The 22,108-nt window shown below is 59.6% G+C and overlaps 1 protein-coding gene across 2 annotated transcripts; it reads left to right on the forward strand.

The window, feature by feature from the left end:
• The first annotated feature begins 11,452 nt into the window (after nt 1-11,452).
• On the forward strand, nt 11,453-17,612 carry LOC102457498 (transmembrane protein 121-like). Of its 2 annotated transcripts, none has more exons than XM_075925919.2 (2): nt 11,453-12,082; nt 16,040-17,612. In XM_075925919.2, exons 1-2 carry the CDS (start codon nt 11,889-11,891, stop codon nt 16,968-16,970), a joined length of 1,125 nt encoding a protein of 374 aa, XP_075782034.2. In that variant the 5' UTR covers nt 11,453-11,888; the 3' UTR covers nt 16,971-17,612. The 2 variants fall into 2 exon arrangements, with proteins under 2 accessions (XP_075782034.2, XP_006136005.3); XM_006135943.4 differs by lacking the exon at nt 11,453-12,082 and adding an exon at nt 12,128-12,463.
• Nucleotides 17,613-22,108: the final 4,496 nt, after the last annotated feature.

Here is a 22,108-nt window from a genome sequence, read left to right on the forward strand (position 1 = left end):
ATTTTCTCCTGTGGACAAGGCCTCTGCTGTGCCCGTCAGCTCTGCTCTGCGCTGAACAGTCCCCGACTTCTCACGCTTTCCCCCGGGGATGATTTGCCAAGCCCGGGTCATTGTTTTCTCTCTCCAGATTTGAGTAGCCCAGCCCATGGAGGCTTCCCGGCTACGCCCAGAGTCATGTAGGCAGCAGATCTGTCAAGCGACACATCCGCTGCTGTTACTCCTCCGAGTCACTGGCAACCCTCCTGGAGCCCCGGGGCCAGCAGCCCCACCGTGTGGCTAACCGGACTGTGACTCCGCTGCCCCTGGGTGCAGGAGCAAGCAGAGCTCTTGAGATGGACAGCCCCTGCGCAGGCCACGACTCCCTGGGTCACATTTTGCAGCTTGTCACAGCCCAGTGTGCCGTTCTCCTCACTCTCCATTCCCCCTCCCTCCGAGAGACACCCTCGCCTGCTTCTCTATGTCAGGGACCACCCGCAGCGCCCTCCACCCGCCTTGCATGCCAGGGCTCTGTGTCGCCCGTTCCCCAGGTGCTATGGTCCTCCATTGCCCCCCCCCCCCGCGGCAGGTGGACTGTGAGATAGCCAGCTCTCCCCCCCTTGCCCTCCCATGGCAGGGGCTCTGTATGCACTCACATTTCGGCTTCACACCCACTGCATTCCAGGCGCTCGGTGTGCCCCCCCAGCTCCTGCTCCCCCATCCCTGCTTTTCCCTCCCCCCACCCGCCCCGGTGCCCACTTCCCCCTCTCCTGACATCTCTCCCCCTGGGCCCTGCGTGCTCAGCCAGCTGTCTCAGTGCCATAGCAACAGCTCTCATGTGCTTTAGGGTAGAACACTTCTGCGCCCTTCATGGGACTCCTCCATGCAAAGCGTCTCCAGGAAGCTGCTCGCCTGCGTTTCGGGGCTCACGGTTCAGCTGACAGCTAGCAGGGCTCGGAGCCCCTAGGAACTCCAGTGGAGTGACAGCCCCCCGGAGTCTCTCAGGGCAAGCTGGTTAGGGCCTGGGCAGGCAGTATCTTGGATTCGCTGCCCTGTCCCTTTGTAGCTGCGCCAGATCCTGTTTCCTGCCTCCCTGCGAGGGATTCGCCCACAACGGGAGGCTCACAGGGGGGCAGGCAGCCAGCTCCATCCTGCTGCTCCAGAGCCGCGCTGGAGGCAGAGGCGTTTCCAGAGGGCTAGCGGCTAAGACTTTCCACCGCAGCATCAGACGGATCTTGCAGGCCGTTTTGTAGGAAGCGGGTGGGTAGCTGGTTGGCTGGCCGGCCCCTGCTGCCCTCAGCCAGCCTTCCTAAACAAAGTGCCCCCCCTCTCTGGGCAGGCCTGGCGAGATCCAGGCCAGCTCCCTCCTTCCCGCCGGGTGTGACCTGCCTGGATTTGCCTACCGTGCCCCCGGGGCCAGGCCAGCACAGCCTCCCTGCAGCACACCCCAGAACAGGAGCCAGTCCCCTGGCAGCGGGGTACCCCCCTGCAGCCCTGCTCATGCTAGGGCCACCCCAGAGAAGGGAGCCAGCCCGCGCTGGCTGCTCAGGGCAGGCCCCTGGGATCGGAGCAGCGGGAGGGAAAATGGCCTTTGATGTGGAGGGACGGTTCCCCTCCCCCCTCCCAGCCTTCAGGCCTTCCCAGGAAAATTCCACCAAACCCAAGTTTTCCCCTGGAAAATCCTGTCGGTCCCCATGAGCTCTGGCCACAAGGGGGCACAACTCAGTGCCCAGCCTGTCCCCACACCAGGGCCCACGAAGCCCAGAGCACCGGCAGGCACCACAGGCCCAGGGGAGATGGCACCGGGATTCAGCAGAGCCACCCGATTCTGGTGGGGGCAGGCGGTCTAAACGCCAGGGCTGCAGGTGGAGATCCAGGGATGGGGGGTGCTCTGGACCCCAGGGATCCAGGGATTTGGGGTGCAAGGTGAAGGTGGGATTGGGGGTGCTCTGGGGGGTAAGGTGGGCAGGATCCATGCAAGAAGGGCTCTGAGTCAGCCTTGCAGGAGCAAGCATCCCGCGCCCCCCCCCCCATGCCGAGAGAAGAGCTGGCAGCAGCTACCCTGTGGAGCACTGACACCCAGTGGCAGGTTTGGGCAAAGGTCCGTGTCTCTCCCTGTGTTCTTGGTCACAGTCAGCCCCTCCTGCCCCTTGGCGTGAGAGCGCCAGGTCTCGGGACAGAGCCCGGCAGGCACCGCTCCTAAACCACTCAGGCACTTTGAAAATTGAACCTGCAATTGGAGTGGGAGAGTTCATCGCGTCCCCAGGGCAACTTGTTCCAGTGAGCCATGTCCCCACCACCACCACTTTGCAACATGTGCCGTCAGGCCGGGGCTCACTTCGGCTTCCAGCTGCTGGATCTCATTCAGCCTGGTCTGCTAAGGAGCCCTCTTCTATCAGAAAGTGTCTCCCCAAGCAGGTAGTAGGGAGGGAATAATGCAGTCGATTAACCGCTTAACCGATAAGCAAAAGCTTATCATAGAACACTGGGACTGGAAGGGACCTCGAGAGTCATCGAGTCCAGTCCCCTGCCCTCACGGCAGGAGCCAGCACTGTCTAGACCATCCCTGAGAGATGTCTATCTAGCCTGCTCTTAAATCTCTCCAGTGATGGAGATTCCACAACCTCCCTGAGCAATTTAGTCCAGTGTTTAACCACCCTGCCAGGTAGGAAGTTTTTCCTAATGTCCAACCTAAACCTCCCTTACTGCAATTTAAGCCCCTTGCTTCTTGTTCTAGCCTCAGAGGCCAAGATGAACAATTTTTCTCCCTCCTCCTTGTGACACCCTTTTAGATACCTGAAAACTGCTGTCATGTCCCCTTAGTCTTCTCTTTTCCAAACTAAACAAGCCCAATTCTTTCAGTCTTCCCTCATCGCTCATGTTCTCTAGACCTTCATCATTCTTGTTCCTCTTCTCTGGACCTTCTCCAATTTCTCCACATCTTTATTGAAACGGTGCCCAGAACTGGACACAATTCTCCAATTGAGGCCTAACCAGCGCAGAGTAGAGCGGAAGAACGACTTCTCGTGTCTTGCTCACAACACACCTGTTAATGCAGCCCAGAATCGCATTAGCTTTGTTTGCAAGTGTCACGCTATTGACTCATATTTAGCTTGTGGTTCCCTGTGGCCCCTAGATCCCTTTCTGCCGTACTCCTTCCTAGACAGTCACTTCCTCTTCTGTATGTGTGAAGCGGATTGTTCCTTCCTAAGTGGCGCACTTTGCATTTGTCCTTATTAAACTTCATCCTATTGTCCTCAGACCATTTCTCCAGTTTGTCCAGATCATTTTGAATTCTGACCGTGTCCTCCAAAGCAATTGCAACCCCTCCCAGCTTGGGATCATCTGCAAACTTAATAAGCGTCCTCTCTATGCCAATATCTAAATCGTTGATTAAAATATTAAACAGAACCGGTCCCAGAACAGACCCCTGTGGAACCTCACTTGTTAAGCTTTTCCAGCAGGATTGTGAACCATTAATAACTACTCTCTGTGTATGGTTATCCAGCCAGTTATGTACCCACCTTATAGTAGCCCCAACTAGGTTGTATTTCCCTAGTTTATTGATAAGAAGATCATATGAGACTGTATCAAATGCCTTACTAAAGTCTAGGTATACCACATCCACTGCTTCTCCCTTATGCACAAGACTCGTTATCCTATCTAAGAAAGCTATCAGATTGGTTTGGCGTTATTTGTTCTTTATAAATCCATGCTGGCTGTTACCTATCACCCTATTATCGTCCAGGTGTTTGCAGATGGATTTCTTAATTACTTGCTCCATTATCTTCCCTGGCCCAGAAGTTAAACTGACTGGTCTGTAGTTTCCTGGGTTGTTCTTATTTCCCTTTTTATAAATGGGCACTAGATTTGCCCTTTTCCAGTCTACTGGAATCTCTCCTGTCTCCCATGATTTTCCAAAGATGATAGCTAATGGCTCAGATACCTCCTCTGTCAGCTCCTTGAGTATTCTAAGATGCATTTCATCAGGCCCTGGTGACTTGCAGACATCTCACTTTTCTACAGACTATGCGCATTCCCCCTCCTCCCCCCCCCTCCACACACACCAGTAAATTTTTTAGTAGGCTGACCAGCAGCCCGGCTCAGTCCCAGCTTGCGCCGGCTCCGGGACCTACCCCTGCTGCAGCTCTGCATTTCAAGTGCATTAGGAGCCAGGCAGACAGACAGCCCAGATCAGTTCTGGCTCACGCTGGGTCTGGGAGCTCAGACCTGCCCCCCAGAAAGGGGCTGCTGCTGCCACCCCTGTATCAGAGGCAGCCACGAAGGGTGAGGCAGCCAGTCCATGAGAGGAGCTGGTTTTTAAACTGGCTCCCCTCATGGACCAGCTCCCGTCTGGCACCTGCCCTGCTCCCTCTGATACAGAGGCAGCAGCAGGGAGTGGCCGGGAGCTCTTCGGAGTGCACTGGCTGCCGGCCCCGCCCCCAGGGACTATAGAATTGTCAAGTAACCAATAAGAATCCATGAAGTTACTCGACTATTCAATTAACCGAGATTTAACATCTCTAGTAGGGATTTAAACTGGGAGAGAATCACTGCTTAACCTGCTGTCCTGCACAGCCCGAATGGTGCAACTTCCCGCTCCCGCGGCAGGGGAAGTTTTCCAGCACGCGTGTCTCTTTCCAACTGGCCAGCATCTCTTTTGAAGTCTTGCTCCCAGAACCGTACCGCTGGCCAGCGACTCTCACAGACCCCTCTCCAGGGAACAGGATGGCCTGCCCCGCAGGCCCTTGTCCGGAACGTGGAGTAAGAAATCTGATCACGGCTACTTTCAACAGGGGGGCGGTGTTTGCATTAATTGAGATGGACTATATCAGACCAAAAGTGTTAACACAGCCCTGCTGCTGTCCCACATTAAACAGTGTTCAACAAGGTTTGGGCTTTAGCACACAGAAACTTCAGCCTGCTGTGTCTGCCCATTAGACACCCTGTTCGCCTTTTCTGAAAGATACAGCAGAGAAGGAAAGGCAGATAAAGCCCTAAATGTCAAGTTCAGGCTCTCATCTTCACCCCACCCCTTCTTCCCTTTCCCTTTGGCTGAAGAAATGTTTCCCCTCCACTCCAATCTGGCATAAGAGAGTGGCCAGGCTGGGTAAGAGCAAAGGTCCATCTAGCCCAGCGTCCTGCCTGCCCACAGTGGCCGATGCCACGTGCCCCAGAGGGAAAGAACAGAACTGGGAACCATCAAGTGATCCATCCTCTGTTGCACATTCCAATCTTCTTGACAAACAGGCCAGGGACAGCATCCTGGCTAACAGCCACTTGATGGACCTATCCTTCATGAATGTATCTAGCTCTTTTTTGAATCCCGTTAAAGTCCAGGCCTTCACTGCATCCTCTGGCGAGGAGTTCCACAGGTTGACTGTGCACTGTGGGAAGAAATACTTCCTTTTGTTTGTTTTAAACCTGCTGCCTCTGAATTTCATTTGGTAACCATTAGTTCTTGTATTATGGGAAGAAGTAAATAACTTTTCCTTATTTACTTTCTCCACACCAGTCATGATTTTATAGACCTCTATCACATCCCCCATTCCTCGTCTCTTTCACAAGCTGAAAAGTCCCAGTTGTATTCATCTCTCCTCCTGTGGTGGTCATTCCCTACCCCAATCATTTTTGTTGCCCTTTTCTGAATCTTTTTGGGGAAAAGAGAAGACGTTTGTTGGGATGGGCTGGTGCTGTTGTGAGTCTGAACCTGTTTCCTGGAAGACAAAACAAGGCGCTCACACCCGAGTGGGGACAAAGCAACAACAAAGACAGAAAATGCAGCATCTGTGTCTGGTGTTACTCTTGCAGCCTCGCTGCTGGAAAAAATCCTCAGGCCCAGAACTCAGCTTTTGTAGCCGTCTACACAGGAAGAGCGCTCTGCCCCCACTTCCCTTCCTTCTCGTGAAATGAAGGGTACAGGAGTCGGAGTAAGAAGTCCTCCAGCTCGCCATTATTTCAAAATAATGGCTTGCCGTGTGGACACGCTCTTTGTCAGTCATGCTGCTGTGTAGACATCTCCCGAGGCCTGGCCAGCTGGCATCCATGCCGGGCCGTTCCAGCATTGCATTTAGCTGCCTCGCTCTGGCCTCCGGCTTGCTGCAGTGTTGCACAAAACCCACACAGTCTTGACCAGCTAAGCAGATTCTCGCTGGACAGACAGAACTGGGAAGGAACATGAATGAGGAAGTGGGGAAGGAAGGACACCAGGGGGGCTGACAGTCTCATATCCCCGTGATGTTTAGGATTCAGCTAGCACCAGTGGAATTGACCGTGTTGTCTGGGTCCCTCTCTCTGGCCCAACCATCGCTGAGGATGAGGGACTCAAAGGTTGCTTTGGTTTAGGTGGACTCAGTCCTCCTGTACCGGCTCCTCCTTCCCAAAAAGGTTCTCCGCTTCTTACTCAACCTAGAACCCCCCTCCCTATCTCATCCCTACCCTGGCACCTGCCGTCCTGCCTGTAGAACAGGCCCTGGGGGTAGAACGGGGTGAGTTTCAGACAGTTCTGGACTCAAATTTCTTATCTAGGGGCCTAAATTTGGCCTCCGGTATCTTCCTACCTTTCCCTCGATCCCTGGCACTAACACTTCTAACCACCACCAGCTCCTGCACAAAATCCTGTTCTCCGGCCCCTGGCAGGCTATTCACCATGTGGCTCTCCTGGGCATCACAAACCCAGCTGTCTGTCCTAATGATCACATCCCCCCTTACCGTTCCCTGTCCCTTCCTAGTGACAGGGTCCCCTCTCCCCAAGGGGGACCTGTGTGCGAGGGCACCATGACATCCTCTGGGAGGAGAGGCCTGAATACGGGATCGTTTCCTTCTGCTGCAGCTTGGTGTTCTCCTTCCCCGAGGCTTCCCTCCCCCTCGACGCTGTCAGAGCTGGGGTGGGGCCTGGACAGTCTCTTCCACGCCCGTCTCCCTGGGCTCCTCCAGTTCAGCCCCACGGGCCTCAAGAGCCCGCCCCGCATCTCGGAGGGCTCTGGGTGACTGGGGCCGAATGCGCACAGATGACGCCTGCCCACAAGGCAGCTAATCCTCCCTCCTGTGTTCGTCAGTGCAATAGACTGGCTCACCCTACTCTGCTGCTGGGACCTGCATTTAGCTAGAGACTGTTAATCGGATGTACCTGGCTTTCCTGCTCCCTCCCGAACCGCCCCGCAAAACTCCCGTTTGCGGCTCCTGTTCGCTAGCTCCAACACGCCCAGACTGAACTCAGCCTCACGGCATCACACACTCATCCAGCTGATGTGGCAAAGAATGGGGAGAGACGTTTTTCAGTTGCTCCCACCTCAGTGTTGGGCATCTGGGGAAGAAGCGAGAGGGGCTGGAACTTCTCACCGACGGGAAGAAATCGGATACAGCTGACGCTACTGACACCTACGGGGACAACTGGCACAATTGGAACGTTACAATCCCGGGTCAGAAACGGTTTAGGAAGGGCAGGATTGGGGTAAGGGGCATTCTACACTGACGGCACCATTACCGGCTTTGCAGTTGTTGATAACTCAAACCCAGGGGCATCTCAAATGCACAAGGGTCAATGTGCTAATGTACAAAGTCCAGGTGGGGCACTGGGGTGTAATTCAGGGGTCTGTTCCAGATCTTTGACTCACACCACAGAGGAAGAGATTTTCCTTCAGCAATGGTCTTTAATACGTGGAGAGAAAAACTGTGTTGTTAAGAGGGCTTTCAGTTGGGAGACAGATGCTGGAGGTTTCAGTAAACCAGCAGCCAAGTTTCTAAAAAGTATGGATGGCAATTTCCTAACCTGGCCCAAAACAAGGTAACTCCATCGTGGACCTCATCAGGAGAGGGAAAGCTGAAGTAATCACTAGGCTGGAAGTTGGTGGTTGCCTAGGAACCAGTGATCATGACCTGATTACATTCAATATGCCAAACAAAGGACATTTATCCCAACCAGCAATACACATACGTGGGACTTCAAAGGGCTGATTTCCCAAAGCTGAGAACAATGACAAGTGAAACATCAGACAGAAAAATGCCAGTGAAAATGGGGTCTTCTGGAAGTGGAGATCAGTAGGTGTCCAAAAGCCATGATTTTACAAACTCTGGCTCAAAACCCATCCTGAGTCGGCAGTAAAGTGAAGGCGGTAATTAGAAATAAAAAAGGAATATGTGACACATGGAAAAGGGGGAGTAACACACAACACTCAATATATATTAGAAGTTATGAAAAGTAGAAAACTGATAAGGGAAACTAAAGCCACGAGGGAAAAATTCCTGGCTGGCAGGCCTGAGGGCAATGAGAAGGGATTTTTCAGCATCTTTGAAGCAAAGGAAATCCAAGCAATGGTACCGGCCCATTACTAGACAGAGATGGTAACATTGCTAATAGTGATGCAGAAAGGAAAAAGCAGTCGATAAGTATTTCTGTATCTGGAAAGAAGCAGGAGAACGTACTCGTCTTGCAGAAGGCTGATGAGGTTCTTTGCAGCCCATTGCCAAAAGGCCTGGAAAACCTGCACCCAAGAGTCTTTAAAAAGTTGGCCAGGTCAACTTTTATCTTAGACCACACGTCTTAAACCAGGCCCTCTGGTTATGCTTAACCAGCCATGTATTAATTCACCATTAACAGAACATCAGCGGCTCCCCACCCCGCTGTTCTAGGCAAGCACTGAGCACACCCCAGGGAGTCTTGCAAGCAATTGTTGGGGCCCAGCAGCGGCAGGCTATTGGCTGGGGAACAAGAGCAGCAGGAACACAGCTTTCCACTGCGAGTAACACCACAACGTTGCTGTGGGTCCAGCTTTACTAACACGTCCAGATGGAGCCACTTATTCAAGGACAAAGCAGCACTTCCAAAAGAGGGGTGGCTCCGCGTTGCTGAGCGATGCCCCCGCCTCTCTGCTGTCACTTCATCCATGCTGGGGAGCTAACCCAGCACCCCATGCACGAGGAGACTGTCTCACCTCTCTTAACGGTGTTTGCGCTGTCTCAGCAGTATCAAACAAATGAAGTCGGGTAAATCGCCAGGCAAAGACGACGAGTGGACACGTTTAACCGTGCAGGCCCCCAGACTGTTACCTGGCTACATTAGCTTATGAAAGGTGCAGTGTAGTGGGGGTGCTGTCTGCTCTGTATCCCCGGGTCCCCGTGCTGTGATGTGTGATTCCCATTGACTTGATGTAGCGTCAGTTCCCTGCTGGTTGCTATGCTTGGGCGGTGGGCGGTGGGCGATGGAGGACCCCCACGGGCGCCTGTCTGTAGCATGGCCCAGCAAGAGGGGCCTCAGGACAGTGGCCAAACCGGTTCTACTTGTAAAGGGAAAAGACCAGACAAAGGGAAGTGTGTGCTGGGGGAAGGGGCAGTCTTGGGCTGGAATCATGGAGGAACCAGTCTAAGGAGAGGGCTGGAATCCAGGGGCCTAGGGACCAATCTCAAGGGGTCTGAGGTATCCTGGCCCAGACTCCGGTAACCACATCACGTCTAGGCTGTGCTGTATCCTGGAGAAGCAATAAACCCCCCTCTATTCTACCGGCTGGCAGAGTCTGTTCTTGTGGCTACAGGGGTGCAGGATCGGGAGGAACCCCAACGCACCGTCACTAAAGGTATCCTGGAGACTGAGACAATTCCTCTGGATTTCAGAGGGGCAGTCATAGTTACACTGCACACAAATAAAGGCAACAGGTCTGACTGTGTCCCCCTGCTAGCTGTAGGTGGGAACCCCTTGCTTGTATTTTAATCATCTTATCCATCAAGCGTCTGCCAGAGACCCAAAGGCTACGTCTACACTGGCAGGATTTTCCGGAAATGCTTTTAACAGAAAAGTTTTCCGTTAAAAGCATTTTCAGAAAAGCACGTCTAGATTGGCAGGATGCTTTTCCGTAAAAGCACTTTTTGCGGAAAAGCGTCCATGGCCAATCTAGACGCCGTTTTCCGCAAAAAAGCCCCGATGGCCATTTTTGCGATCGGGGCTTTTTTGCGGAAAACAAATCAGAGCTGTCTACACTGGCCCTTTTGCGCAAAAGACTTTTGGAAAAAGACTTTTGCCCGAACGGGAGCAGCACAGTATTTCCGGAAAAGCACTGACAATCTTACAGGAGATCGTCAGTGTTTTTCTGGAAATTCAAGTGGCCAGTGTAGACAGCTGGCAAGTTTTTCCGCAAAAGCGGATGATTTTGCGGAAAAACTTGCCAGTCTAGACAGCCAATGTGCTCCACGAACCTTGCACAAGCCTATCACATGGGGGTACCTCATCCATGGGCCGTCACTCGCTAACTTCCTGTCACCCTCCTTTCTGTGGCTCCATCGAGGGCTGACCAGCTCGATTCTGGAGCCACAGGTCTTATTGCAGAAGGGGCAGGTGCTGGTGGCTCTTGGAGGGACGCGGGGCAGGTTTTGCGGCTCTTTTCTCTGTCTCCGCCTCTCCTCATCTGCACGGTGGTGGGACCTCTCAACTCGCACCACTCCCCCCGGATTACCGCTCTCCATTGGGGACAGTCCAGGGCCCGGTTCTCCCACGTGTCGACACGGACACTGCGCTTTTCCATGTTTGCCTTCAACGTGTCCTTAAATCGCTGCCGCCGGCCCCCAACGCTCCTCTGTCCCTCCTTCAGCTCGGAAAACAGAACCTGGCCTGGGAGGCGCGGCTCAGGCATCCGGCCCCCGGAGCAGCCCAGCAAAGCTGTTGGGAGATGATCGCGTCAGTGCTGGCCATGTTGACTCTCCCAGGACGCGCGTGTTCGAGCGCCTGTCCTCCAAGGGAGAGTTAGGGTTCTCCCGAGGCAGCGATGATGATATTGTTCAGGTGATGCTTCTACGTTGTCCAGGTTCCACGGGCGTACAGCAGTGCTGGGTCCACCACGGCGCGGTGCACACGGCGCTTTGTCTGGGCACTGACGTCCTGGTTCTCAAAGACCCTTGTCTCAGGCGGGCAGAAGCAGAGCTCGCCAGCTCAGGCGACGCTGGACTGCGGCGTCCACGCCGGCTCTGGCGCAGGCGGAGATGACGTCCGCGGTAGGGGAAACGCTCCACGTTCTCCAGCCACTCGCCCGGGACTTCAAGAGACGGGGCATGAGACTGCCCCCTCGGCGAGGGCTGGTGGAGCGCCCTGGGCTCTGTGAGGCCGGGATTCCCGGACGCGTAAGGTCTGAAGGGCCAACGGGGCAAAGAGCAGCCATCACGGTGTCACGAGATGTCAGAGGCTCAGCCAGTGCACTAAATGCTCCAGGAACAACGTGTGGGTGAAGCCAGACAATCACCCGGCCCTGCAAACCATACAAAGTCTGATAAACTGGGGGGGGGGGGGGGGGCACTAGCTGACCTCTAGACCTCTCCCTCCAGGGAACCCTGCCCAGCCTGGGCCGGTCCATTCCTAGCTCCGCTGGCCACTACATAGCGGGTCTGAGCAGAGGCTTGAACAACCCGCTAAGCACCCAGCTGTTTTCCTGCCTGGCTGCTGCGCCTGGGGGGTGTTAACTGGCGGCTTCCCTTGGAAACATGCTCCCGATGCCCCCTTGGTGCCCCCCGGCGTGTGGCACGGAATCTCCCCCCCCCCCCGCCCCCGCCCCCGGCCGGTGTCCCCGCGGGAGTTGGCGGAGTGGAAGCTGTTCCCCTCCCTGGCCCTGACACCGATCGCTCCGCGTGTCCCTGCCCGCAGGGGCGGGGGGCGGCTGCCGGTCTGTCCAGGCGGCTCCAGGGGAGCCAGGCAGCTGCAGCCGGAGCGGCCCCCCCGGGAACAGCTGCTCGGTGACCCGCAGGAGGGACCACGCCGCCACTGCCCGCTCCAGCGCTCCGCCGCCTGGCTCCCTCCCAGCGCCGGCAGCCGAGCGAGCGGAGCCGGGCCGAGCTGCCGGCGTGGCGAGCCGGGGCGCGCAGCTGCGCGGGGCCGGGGCGCAGGCAGCCGGGCCGGGCCGCGCTGCGGCAGCCGCAGGGCCCCGGGGCCGGGCATGGACGCGCCCAGCCCGGCTCGCTGCGCGCCCTGGGGCCCGGAGCCGCCCGCCTCCAGCGGCCCGCCGGGGCCCGGAGCCGCCGAGCTGTGCCGCGCCCTGCGGGCCGGGGGGCGCTCGGCCCCGGCCGCCCAGCCCGGGAGCAGGCGCTGGCGGCTTCGGGGGCGCAGCATCGCGGCGCAGACCGGCGCTAGGTAAAGCCCCGGGCCCCCTCGCGGGACGGGCGGGACTCGGGGCTGGGAGCTCCGGCTGGGCAGGGAGAGGGGCCGAGTGCCCGGCCCCCGCCCCGCGTGTGCGCACCTGCGGGAGGAGGGGCTGCAGGAAGCCTTGGCCCCGCTGGGCAGAGGGCAGCCCTGGGGCTAGGGCAGCTAGCGAGATGGCCAGTGTCTGCCAGGGACCTGCAGCTTGTGTCCTGGCGAGTCTGGCCCAGCAGGGCTGGCCGGGCATCATGAGCCGGGCTCGTGCCCAGGAGCTGGGGCGTGAGAACCGGTCGACCCGCTGGGTCCGGGTGTGGCGGAGCAGCCGGGGTCAGCGGGACGGAGCTGTGGCCACGGGCAGAGGAGAGAGAAACTGAGGTAGGCTGGTGCGGGCCTGGCCCTGTGGTCCATCCTCCCGGGCTCGGGCAGGCAGGTTTGGGAGGTTCCTGGCCCTGGGAAGTCCGTTCCCCCAGAGGAAACCTCCCTGTGGCAGGGATTCAGGCTGACTCTCTCCCCTCCGTTCACAGCCACCGCCTGTCCACCCTGGGCTGAACTGTTTAGTCCTTGATCACGCTGTGGCTCTCCCTGAGTTCGCTCCGGTTGTCCGTGTTCCTGTGGCACTCGGGGCCCACAGTGGAAGGTGCTGGGCCCGGCCTGGCTGTGTCTGTCTTGGCGAGGGGCTTCCCTGGGTTTGCTGCCCTCGGTTTGCTGCCCTCGGTCACGTTGCCCGTTTTGGCTACCACATTGCGTGGCCAGCTGGTCCCTGGGCTGCTCTGCTGCCCCCCCCCCGGGGCTCTGCCTTTGCCTGACACCCCCCGTCGCTGCGCCAGTCAGCTCCTGCAGGGGCCACGTGACGGTGACAGATGCTGGTGTTGAGCTGGCTCTTGTGGAGCTCGGCTGGGAGCAAGTCTGCGTGGCCCGTGGCCCCATGCGGGAGGCCATGGGGGCTGCCCCCAGCGGAGGGAATGAAGGGAAAGGGTAGCGTAGGCCCAGGCTTCGGCTCCTAGATTGGCCCCTCTCGCGGCCGGGGGCGGGGGAGGAGGCTTAGCTTGCTCTCCCCAGCTGCATCCCTCTCAGCTACCTCCCAGTTTGGTCTTTTCTGCCCTTGGTGTCCTCTTGCTGGGCCCCTCGCCATGGCTTGTGCTGCCTCCGCCAGCGATCGCAGCTCCCCATTCAGTGTCACCAGCGGCTCACCCTCCCTTCCCCATCACAGGTGAATGAGCCTGGACCGAGGCCAGGGGTCCCTGCCGGATCCCTGCCCCTGCCCTGGAGGATGTTCACTTACCTCTGCCCCTGGGACACAGGCATTATGCCCCAGCCTTACGCTGCACGATCACCTGCGGTTCGTCTCTGTGCACAGTTTAACTTGGGACCTTAGGGCCCAGCAGAGACCTCGGCCAGGGCAGAGTGGAACAGCATCCCAGAGCCTCAGACTGCTCCAGACCTCTCGCCAGCCATCTCAGTTAGCAGGGGGCTTTGGTGCCTCCACTGGGACAGACACGTTCCCCTCCTCCTCCCGCCTCAGCTCGGGCGCTGAATTCTCTCCATAGCAGCTGCGAAGCAGCAGCTGGTGGGATCCTGGCTCTGCTCCTCCTCTTTTCCCCACGCCGCAAGCTGCCGCAGCTGCACCAGTGCTGTGCCCAGACCAGAGAGATGGAACAGGGGAAGGGGTGCGGGGTTGCATCCTCCCTGGGATCTGGGGAGGACGCTACGCTGCACGGCTGGAGGAGGAGGGGAGCGCATCTGGCAGACTTCCCTGCCCGGCAGTGGAAGAATCGAAAGCATGGAGGTGAAACCCAGGGCTCAGATCCCAGCATCCTACGCGTGAGGGCTGGTGCCCCAGCTGTTTGAGTTGCTGTAGGATTCTCTGTGCGCAGGGCGAGAGCTCGGGGCAAAGGAGGGATCTCGCAAATTGCAGCCCTTGGACAGAACTAGGCAAAGTGATGCCACAAGACAGTTATCAAATGACAGGACCTCACCCCTGCCCATTCATGCATGCTAAAGACTAGCGAATTCAAGGCCTCAGAACCAAGTAAGGTGGCCCCATGAAGGTCAGTGGGGGCACAGAACCCTGGAGCAGTGACAGCTGCATGGGTGCTACGGGTGTCACAGAGCTTCTGCTCAGAGTTTTGCATCATCTCCAAAGTTCACAGAGAGAGACATTGAAAAAGTTTGTTATTTCTTGATCACAGTCCCTACCTGAACAAAAAATTGTCAAAGGGCTCGTTAGCGCAGACAAAGCTCTGACACAACACAATGGAAACTAGGCAATTTCAGTCTGGAAATAAGATTACATTTTTAACCAGGAGGCTAATTAACCATTGATAACTTATCAAGATAAAAGTAGTAGTAGCACTGGAGTGCAATCTCTTTATCGTGAAAGTGCAACTTACAAAGGTAGGATTGTTAATTTTTACATAACTGCACTCAAAAATCACGTCAAACTTAAGCGCCTACAAGTCCACTCAGTCCTATGTCTTGTTCAGCCAATTGCTCAGACAAGCAAGTTTGTTTATAGTTATGGGAGATAATGCTGCCTGCTTCTTATTTAGTGTCACTTGATAGTGAGAACAGGTGTTTGCTTGGTACTATTGCAGCCAGCCCTGCGATGTACTTACATGCCAGATGCACTAAACAGTCCTGTGCCCCTTCCTGCTTTGACCTGACGGTGAGCCCCATGTGCCAGGGGCAGTGTTGCAATGCCAGCACAGCGAGCTGAGCCCAGCCAGCCCCATGGGCCTGCAGCTCCCCCTGTGAGGTGAGGATGGGGCTGAAGAGGGCCTCTCACACCCGACCCTCCTTCCCCCCCGGCAGGCCCCATTCTGCTGTAGCCCTTGAACTGCCGGGGGGCTGTCCGGGGGTATGGCTGGGTTCAGTCTCATTGCTGCCTAGTGGGACCTCAGCGTCTGTCTGGCCCTAGAGGAATGTTGCACCACCAGCTGGGGGAGCCTCAATGCAGGACCCAAGCGGGAGCAGAGAGCAGCATCCCCCTTCTCACCCAGCTGAGCCCCTGAAGGGCAGGAGGCCGGGGGTCGATCAGACTCACCCGCTGGCCCCTCGCCAGGGTAATGAAGATCACCAAGAACCACGCGGCGCGAGCGCTTCTGGGCCCAGCTCAAGGCCTCCCAACGCGCATTTGGAGAGTCGGTGGCTCCGTCGGACCTGCTGGAGCGCTTGGCCCCAAGGCAAGCTGGGCACTGAAGCTCCGAGACCTGGCCCCGTGGGCCGTTTGGCGGAGCAGGGAGCAGCGCGCTAAGCTCCGGCCTTGTAGAACAGAGCCCTATGCACGCGGGCACTCCCCTCTGGGCTGGTGCCCTCACGCTGAATCCCTCCTCCCAGCAGCATGGAACAGCCCTGTCCCTTTCGGAGCCCCTTGCCTCTGCCGAGAGTACAGGGGAGGTTGGCAGGGGTACAGCATGGGCCGGGGGGGCCTGGCACAGGGATGCGTTGGGGGGCAGATGGGGTTGGCAGGGGTACAGCATGGGCCGGGGGGGCCCTGGCACAGGGATGCGCTGGGGGGCAGACGGGGTTGGCAGCGGTACAGCGGGGGCCGGGGGGGCCCTGGCACAGGGATGTGCTGGGGGGCAGATGGGGTTGGCAGGGGTACAGCATGGGCCGGGGGGGCCTGGCACAGGGATGCGCTGGGGGGCAGACGGGGTTGGCAGGGGTACAGCATGGGCCGGGGGGGCCCTGGCACAGGGATGCGTTGGGGGGCAGACGGGGTTGGCAGGGGTACAGCAGGGGCTGGGGGGCCTGGCACAGGGATGCGTTGGGGGGCAGATCTCAGCATGTAAAGCCGCACTCTTGCCCCTGCTGCCCACCGCTGACTGGGAGAGAGGGGGCAGGGAGGAACGAGGTGCCCGCCAAGGCGGGGGGAGGTCTGACCAGCCCCCAGAGCAGACAGGCCCCTGCAGCAACGGAGCTGCCTGACTGACCGTACGTTCCTCCTTCCAGGATGGTTCCCCCAGCGCCCGTCAACAAGCCCCACGTCTGCCTCTCCACCGTCCTCATCATGAGCAGCCTGGTGCTGATGGACGCCTATCTGGTGGAGCAGAACCAGGGCTCCAGGAAGCTGGGCGTCTGCATCATGGTGTCCGTGGGCGACGTCTGCTTCCTGCTGGTGCTCCGGTACATGGCGGTCTGGGTCGGGGCCGAGGTGAGGACGGCCAAGCGCGGCTACGCCATGATCCTCTGGTTCCTCTACGTCTTCGTGCTGGAGATCAAGGTCTACTTCGTCTACCAGAACTACAAGGCCGACCGGAAGAGCCTGGACCTCCTGGCACGCAAAGGCCTGACCCTGCTACTGTCCGTCTGCATCCCCGCCCTCTACGTGCTGCTGGTGGCCACCGAGCACATGGACTACGTCCGGACCTTCAAGAAGAAGGAGGATCTCCGCAACCGCCTCTTCTGGGTCATCATTGACATGCTGGACGTGCTGGACATCCAGGCCAACCTGTGGGAGCCCCAGAAGAAAGGGCTGCCCCTCTGGGCCGAGGGCCTGATGTTCTTCTACTGCTACATTTTGCTCTTGACTCTCCCTTGCGTGTCCCTGTGCGAGATCAGCATGCAAGGGTTCAGCATCGTGCCGCACCGGATGATGCTCTACCCCATGCTGAGCCTGCTCACTGTCAACATCGTCACCATCTTCATCCGGGGGGGCAACATGGTCTTCTTCAGGGACGCCCGGGTCTCGGGCATCTTCATGGGCAAGAACGTGCTGGCTATCGTGCTGAAGCTCTGCATGTTCGTGCAGTACCGGCAGCAGCTGCGCCACGGGCCGGCGGCGTGGAGCGCCGAGGCCCAGCACAACTCGGCGCCCCCACAGCTGCTGAAATCCCAGGACCAGACGCCTGGCCCCGAGCCGCTGGGCCGGGAGAACACGTGACCTGCAGTGGGCACGGCAGGCTGGGCTCCGAGTAACACACTTGCTCGGGGCTGGATCCTAGTGGTGGCCGAGCACCGGTGCCTGCGAAGCCCCTGCCCAGTGCTGGGTCCTCTGCGAAGCCTGTGAGCCACCGTTCCTTGCCTTGCACGGACCAGCCCTGTGCTAGCTGAGCGCTGGGCCGAGGGACGATCGCTTCCGTGGTAGCACAGCGGAGAACAGGGCATTGGCCCCCCAGCGCGTGGCAGCCAGCCCCCCAGGCCAGCCGGCGGCCCCTGTGGAGAGCTGGTGAGGGGGAACAGGCAGCACCAGCTGGCAGTGGCCCTGCCCTTGTGTTGCGGCGGGATGGCGATGTCCCCAGGGACGCATCTCCGTGTGCTCCCTGCGCAGCAGGAGTCAGGCGTGGAGTCTTTCTGGCGGTGCTCGGGGCACCCGCTCTGCCCTCCTTTGTTTCTCCTGGGCCCCTCTCTCTGCACGCCCCCCCCGGGCTGGCTCAGAACCCCGCCCCAGACATGCACTATCGCCTGTTCCCCCCGCCAGGGGAGAGGTGCTGGTGCCGAGCTGCCCGGCTCCCAGCCCCCGAGGCTCAGTGGGACTCTCTGGCTCATGGGCATCTTCTTTTTTCCAATAAATGAGAGCTCCAGCCCCAGCCTCCTGGTGTCCGTGCGCAGCCGCTGCCTGATGCAGCTTCTTTGGCAGCCAGGCGGGGTGAGCTTGAGTCCTGCTCACTCTGGGAGGGCAGACAGGCGGCGTGGGCGCTGGGTAGGGTTACGGGACAGCAGGAGCTGGCCTGTTGTTAACATTGCAACGTGGCTTCTGCTTAAATCAGGGGTGGGAACCTTTTTTGGGCCGGGGGCTGCTGACCCACAGACAGATCAGTCAGGGGCTGCACACAAGTGAGAAGCAAAAAAACCCCCTCACTGAGACGGCCCCCGACGGAGGAGAAAGATCTCCGCATTCCCCGCTCACACCAGAGCCTTGAGGGGCCCAGGCTAGAGGATTTTGTGTGCTCCAGCCCCATGGAGGGATGCTGGGGGGGGCTGGAGCACCAGCTTGGGCGCCTCAGTGCTGGGGGGCAGCCCTGAACCTTGGGGACTGAATGTAGGCAAGCCAAGGGCTGCGTCCAGCCCCAGGCCTTAGGTTCCTCACCCCTGGTTTACATTTTCCATCTTCTCTGAAGTCTCTGCCCCTACTCAGAGGGGCTGGGGAAGTGGTCTGCTAGTTCAGATTCCCAGGGTCACTGCATCAAAACAAGATACAAAACCAGTCGTCGCGGGGGGCTGCAAGACCTCCGTTTCTCATAACCCAATTGTTGCAGGTCCCGTCCATAGGATGGTTAGGGCAGCCGCCGCAGTGCCCCCAAAAGCACATGGCCTGGGGCAGCGGCCCCACACCATCCTAAGGCCGGGAGGGCTTCCCACAGAGCCACGCTTATGTGGGCCCCAGAACAAATTCAAACCCCATTCAGACAGAGTTCGTAGCCGCCTTGGGTTTGGGGTCTGCGGGGTGGCGGGGCAGACGTCAGAGCCCTCCCTGGAGATTGCCAGCACTGCCTCTAGCATTGCCCGCGTTCTCCACCAAAACAGCTAGACCCTGGATTCCAGTCTGCTCTTGCTACAGATGTTCCTGTGTCCTTCACGGCCCAGGCGATGGACCCCAGCACTAGGAGAGGAACAACCACCCGTCGCTCCTTTGACAGCCAGGGGAACTGAAGGCCTGAACCTGGCCTCTGATGTGGCCGACCCCTGTCTCCTTCGTAAGCCATGCCTGGTTGAACCCCGCTCTCCTGGCTAGCCATGTGCTTCCTGCCCACCTTTCCCAACAGCCAGCTGCAGAACCCAGCTCTCTGGGGGCGGGGAACCCACATTTTGCTGTAGGCTCGCTGAGTGCGCCAAGGCTCGGCCGGGCAGGGCTGTCTGGAGTGAGGGCCGCTCCAGCGAGGGCCGCTCCGGCGAGACTCTGCATTGGCTCAGATCTGTCCCTACCATGCACAGCCGCTTCTTGAGTACTCAGCACCTCCCCACGCCACCCTCCTATGCAACCCGTCCCCGATTCCTCCCCGGAGCCGGGGCAGCAGCCATCTCCACGGGAGTGCGGGCTGCCGGCAGGCAGAGATCAGCGTGGGGCCAGCCAGACCAGCGGCGAGGGAAGCAGAACGTCGGGGCCTGAAGTACCACACAGCAGGTTCTGCTGTCCCTGGGGGTGCCGCTGGGCCCGTGCGGAGGAGTGCCCTGACTCTGCATCCCCTGGGGGTTCCCATCTCCAGGCCTCCGCAGCCCCAGACCAGCCGGGTTCGGGAACCGGAGGCCCTGCAGAGCCACGAAGGATGCTCTAGGTCAGGGGTGGGGAACCTAAGGCCCAGGGGCCAGATGTGGTCCCTGCTTGCCTGGCCCCGGCCCCGGGGCTCCTCTTGCCCCACACTGGAGAGCCCGCACTCACACTCCAGCCCCCACTGCTCCCCCGACTGATTTTTTCAGTGGCCCCTGGAGCCTGAAAAGCCCCCCACCCCTGCTCTAGGTGAATGTCCCTGGAGCTGGGGAGCCCCCCAGACCCTGCCAGCTCACCTAGGAGCTCACTCCTGTGATGGCCGGGGGATGAGCTGGCCTCTTGCAGACCCTGACACCAGACTCCCAGGCCTAGATTCCTGATTTCCTGGCCCAGCCTGTCCCTGCCCCTGCTGTAGCGTGGGCCCTTACTCCCCAGCTGTTCCTGCTGCGGCTGCCGCTGGCTCTTTGCCAAAGGCCAGGCACGGCGCGGCCTCAGGCAGCCCAGGCCAGGGCACTGAACCTGGGCCGTGCCCTCCCCCTGCATGGCCAGGGTTAGTGCTTGGAGGGAAATTCCTGCAGCCCTTCCTGCTGTCTGGTCTGTGGGCACACCGTGCTGCAGGGCTGCCCCAGAGCCCCCCAGGCCAGAGCCGAAGCCTGAGTTAGGGGGTTCCCCAGCACGCTGACCTCTGACCAGAGCCTGCTTTGTCCCCTGCAGAGGCCAGAGGGGCCACAAAAGCCCCCGGGGTGGCTGGTGTGGGAAGGATGCAGCGGCGAGAGCACAAGCAGCGATGCTGCAGCCCAGCCCCTGAGCCAGCTGGGACCTGAGCAGGGGCAGGGGATGCTGGCAGAGAACAGGAGAGCTCTGGGCACAGCACAGGGGTAGGGGAGTGTTGCTGCAGACGGGTGACGGGGGGGAGTTAGCTATGGCAGGGGGTGGCATGAGGGGTGCTGACTGGGAGAGGGCAGCTTGTGGGGCGGGAACGCTGTTGTAGTGCTGATGAGGGGAGGGGACGGTGTGCGGGGCACAGGCTGTGGGGCGGGAACGCTGTCGTAGTGCTGATGAGGGGAGGGGACGGTGTGCGGGGCACAGGCTGTGGGGCGGGAACGCTGTCGTAGTGCTGATGAGGGGAGGGGACGGTGTGTGGGGCACAGCTTGTGGGGCGGGAAAGCTGTTGTAGTGCTGATGAGGGGAGGGGACGGTGTGCGGGGCACAGGCTATGGGGCGGGAACGCTGTCGTAGTGCTGGCTATGGGAGGGGACGGTGTGCGGGGCACAGGCTGTGGGGCGGGAACGCTGTCGTAGTGCTGGCTAGGGGAGGGGACGGTGTGCGGGGCACAGCTTGTGGGGCGGGAAAGCTGTTGTAGTGCTGGCTATGGGAGGGGACGGTGTGCGGGGCACAGCTTGTGGGGCGGGAAAGCTGTCGTAGTGCTGGCTAGGGGAGGGGACGGTGTGCGGGGCACAGGCTGTGGGGCGGGAAAGCTGTCGTAGTGCTGGCTAGGGGAGGGGACGGTGTGCGGGGCACAGGCTGTGGGGCGGGAACGCTGTCATGGTGCTGGCTATGGGTGGGGACGGTGTGTGGGGCGCAGGCTGTGGGGTGGGAACGCTGTCGTAGTGCTGGCTATGGGTGGGGACGGTGTGTGGGGCGCAGGCTGTGGGGCGGGAACGCTGTCGTAGTGCTGGCTATGGGTGGGGACGGTGTGTGGGGCGCAGGCTGTGGGGCGGGAACGCTGTCATGGTGCTGGCTACGGGAGGGGACGGTGTGCGGGGCACAGGCTGTGGGGTGGGAACGCTGTCGTAGTGCTGGCTAGGGGAGGGCACGGTGTGCGGGGCACAGCTTGTGGGGCGGGAAAGCTGTCGTAGTGCTGGCTAGGGGAGGGGACGGTGTGCGGGGCACAGGCTGTGGGGCGGGAAAGCTGTCGTAGTGCTGGCTAGAGGAGGGGACGGTGTGCGGGGCTCAGCTTGTGGGGCGGGAAAGCTGTCGTAGTGCTGGCTAGAGGAGGGGACGGTGTGCGGGGCACAGCTTGTGGGGCGGGAAAGCTGTCGTAGTGCTGGCTATGGGAGGGGACGGTGTGCAGGGCACAGGCTGTGGGGCGGGAACGCTGTCGTAGTGCTGGCTAGAGGAGGGAACGGTGTGTGGGGCACAGGCTGTGGGAAGGGAACGCTGTCATGGTGCTGGCTACGGGAGGGGACGGTGTGTGGGGCACAGGCTGTGGGGTGGGAACGCTGTCGTAGTGCTGGCTATGGGTGGGGACGGTGTGCGGGGCACAGGCTGTGGGGTGGGAATGCTGTCGTAGTGCTGGCTATGGGTGGGGACGGTGTGTGGGGCACAGGCTGTGGGGTGGGAACGCTGTCGTAGTGCTGGCTATGGGTGGGGATGGTGTGTGGGGCGCAGGCTGTGGGGCGGGAACGCTGTCGTAGTGCTGGCTATGGGTGGGGACGGTGTGTGGGGCGCAGGCTGTGGGGTGGGAACGCTGTCATGGTGCTGGCTACGGGAGGGGATGGTGTGTGGGGCATAGGCTGTGGGGTGGGAAAGCTGTCGTAGTGCTGGCTATGGGTGGGGACGGTGTGTGGGGCACAGGCTGTGGGGCGGGAACGCTGTCGTAGTGCTGGCTATGGGTGGGGACGGTGTGTGGGGCACAGGCTGTGGGGTGGGAACGCTGTCGTAGTGCTGGCTATGGGTGGGGACGGTGTGTGGGGCACAGGCTGTGGGGCGGGAACGCTGTCGTAGTGCTGGCTATGGGTGGGGACGGTGTGTGGGGCACAGGCTGTGGGGCGGGAACGCTGTCATGGTGCTGGCTACGGGAGGGGATGGTGTGTGGGGCACAGGCTGTGGGGCGGGAACGCTGTCATGGTGCTGGCTACGGGAGGGGATGG

This window comes from Pelodiscus sinensis, chromosome 3 (assembly GCF_052426305.1).
Source record: "Pelodiscus sinensis isolate ZL-2025 chromosome 3, ASM5242630v1, whole genome shotgun sequence".
Lineage (NCBI taxonomy): Eukaryota > Metazoa > Chordata > Testudines > Trionychidae > Pelodiscus > Pelodiscus sinensis.

What these genes read in the sequence shown, in the direction of transcription:
- LOC102457498 (XM_075925919.2), top strand. Translation starts at nt 11,889, where the DNA reads ATGGACGCGCCCAGCCCGGCTCGCTGCGCGCCCTGGGGCCCGGAGCCG. An exon ending in GCGGCGCAGACCGGCGCTAG is followed by an intron (nt 12,083 to 16,039) that starts GTAAAGCCCCGG and finishes TCCTCCTTCCAG; the next exon opens with GATGGTTCCCCCAGCGCCCG.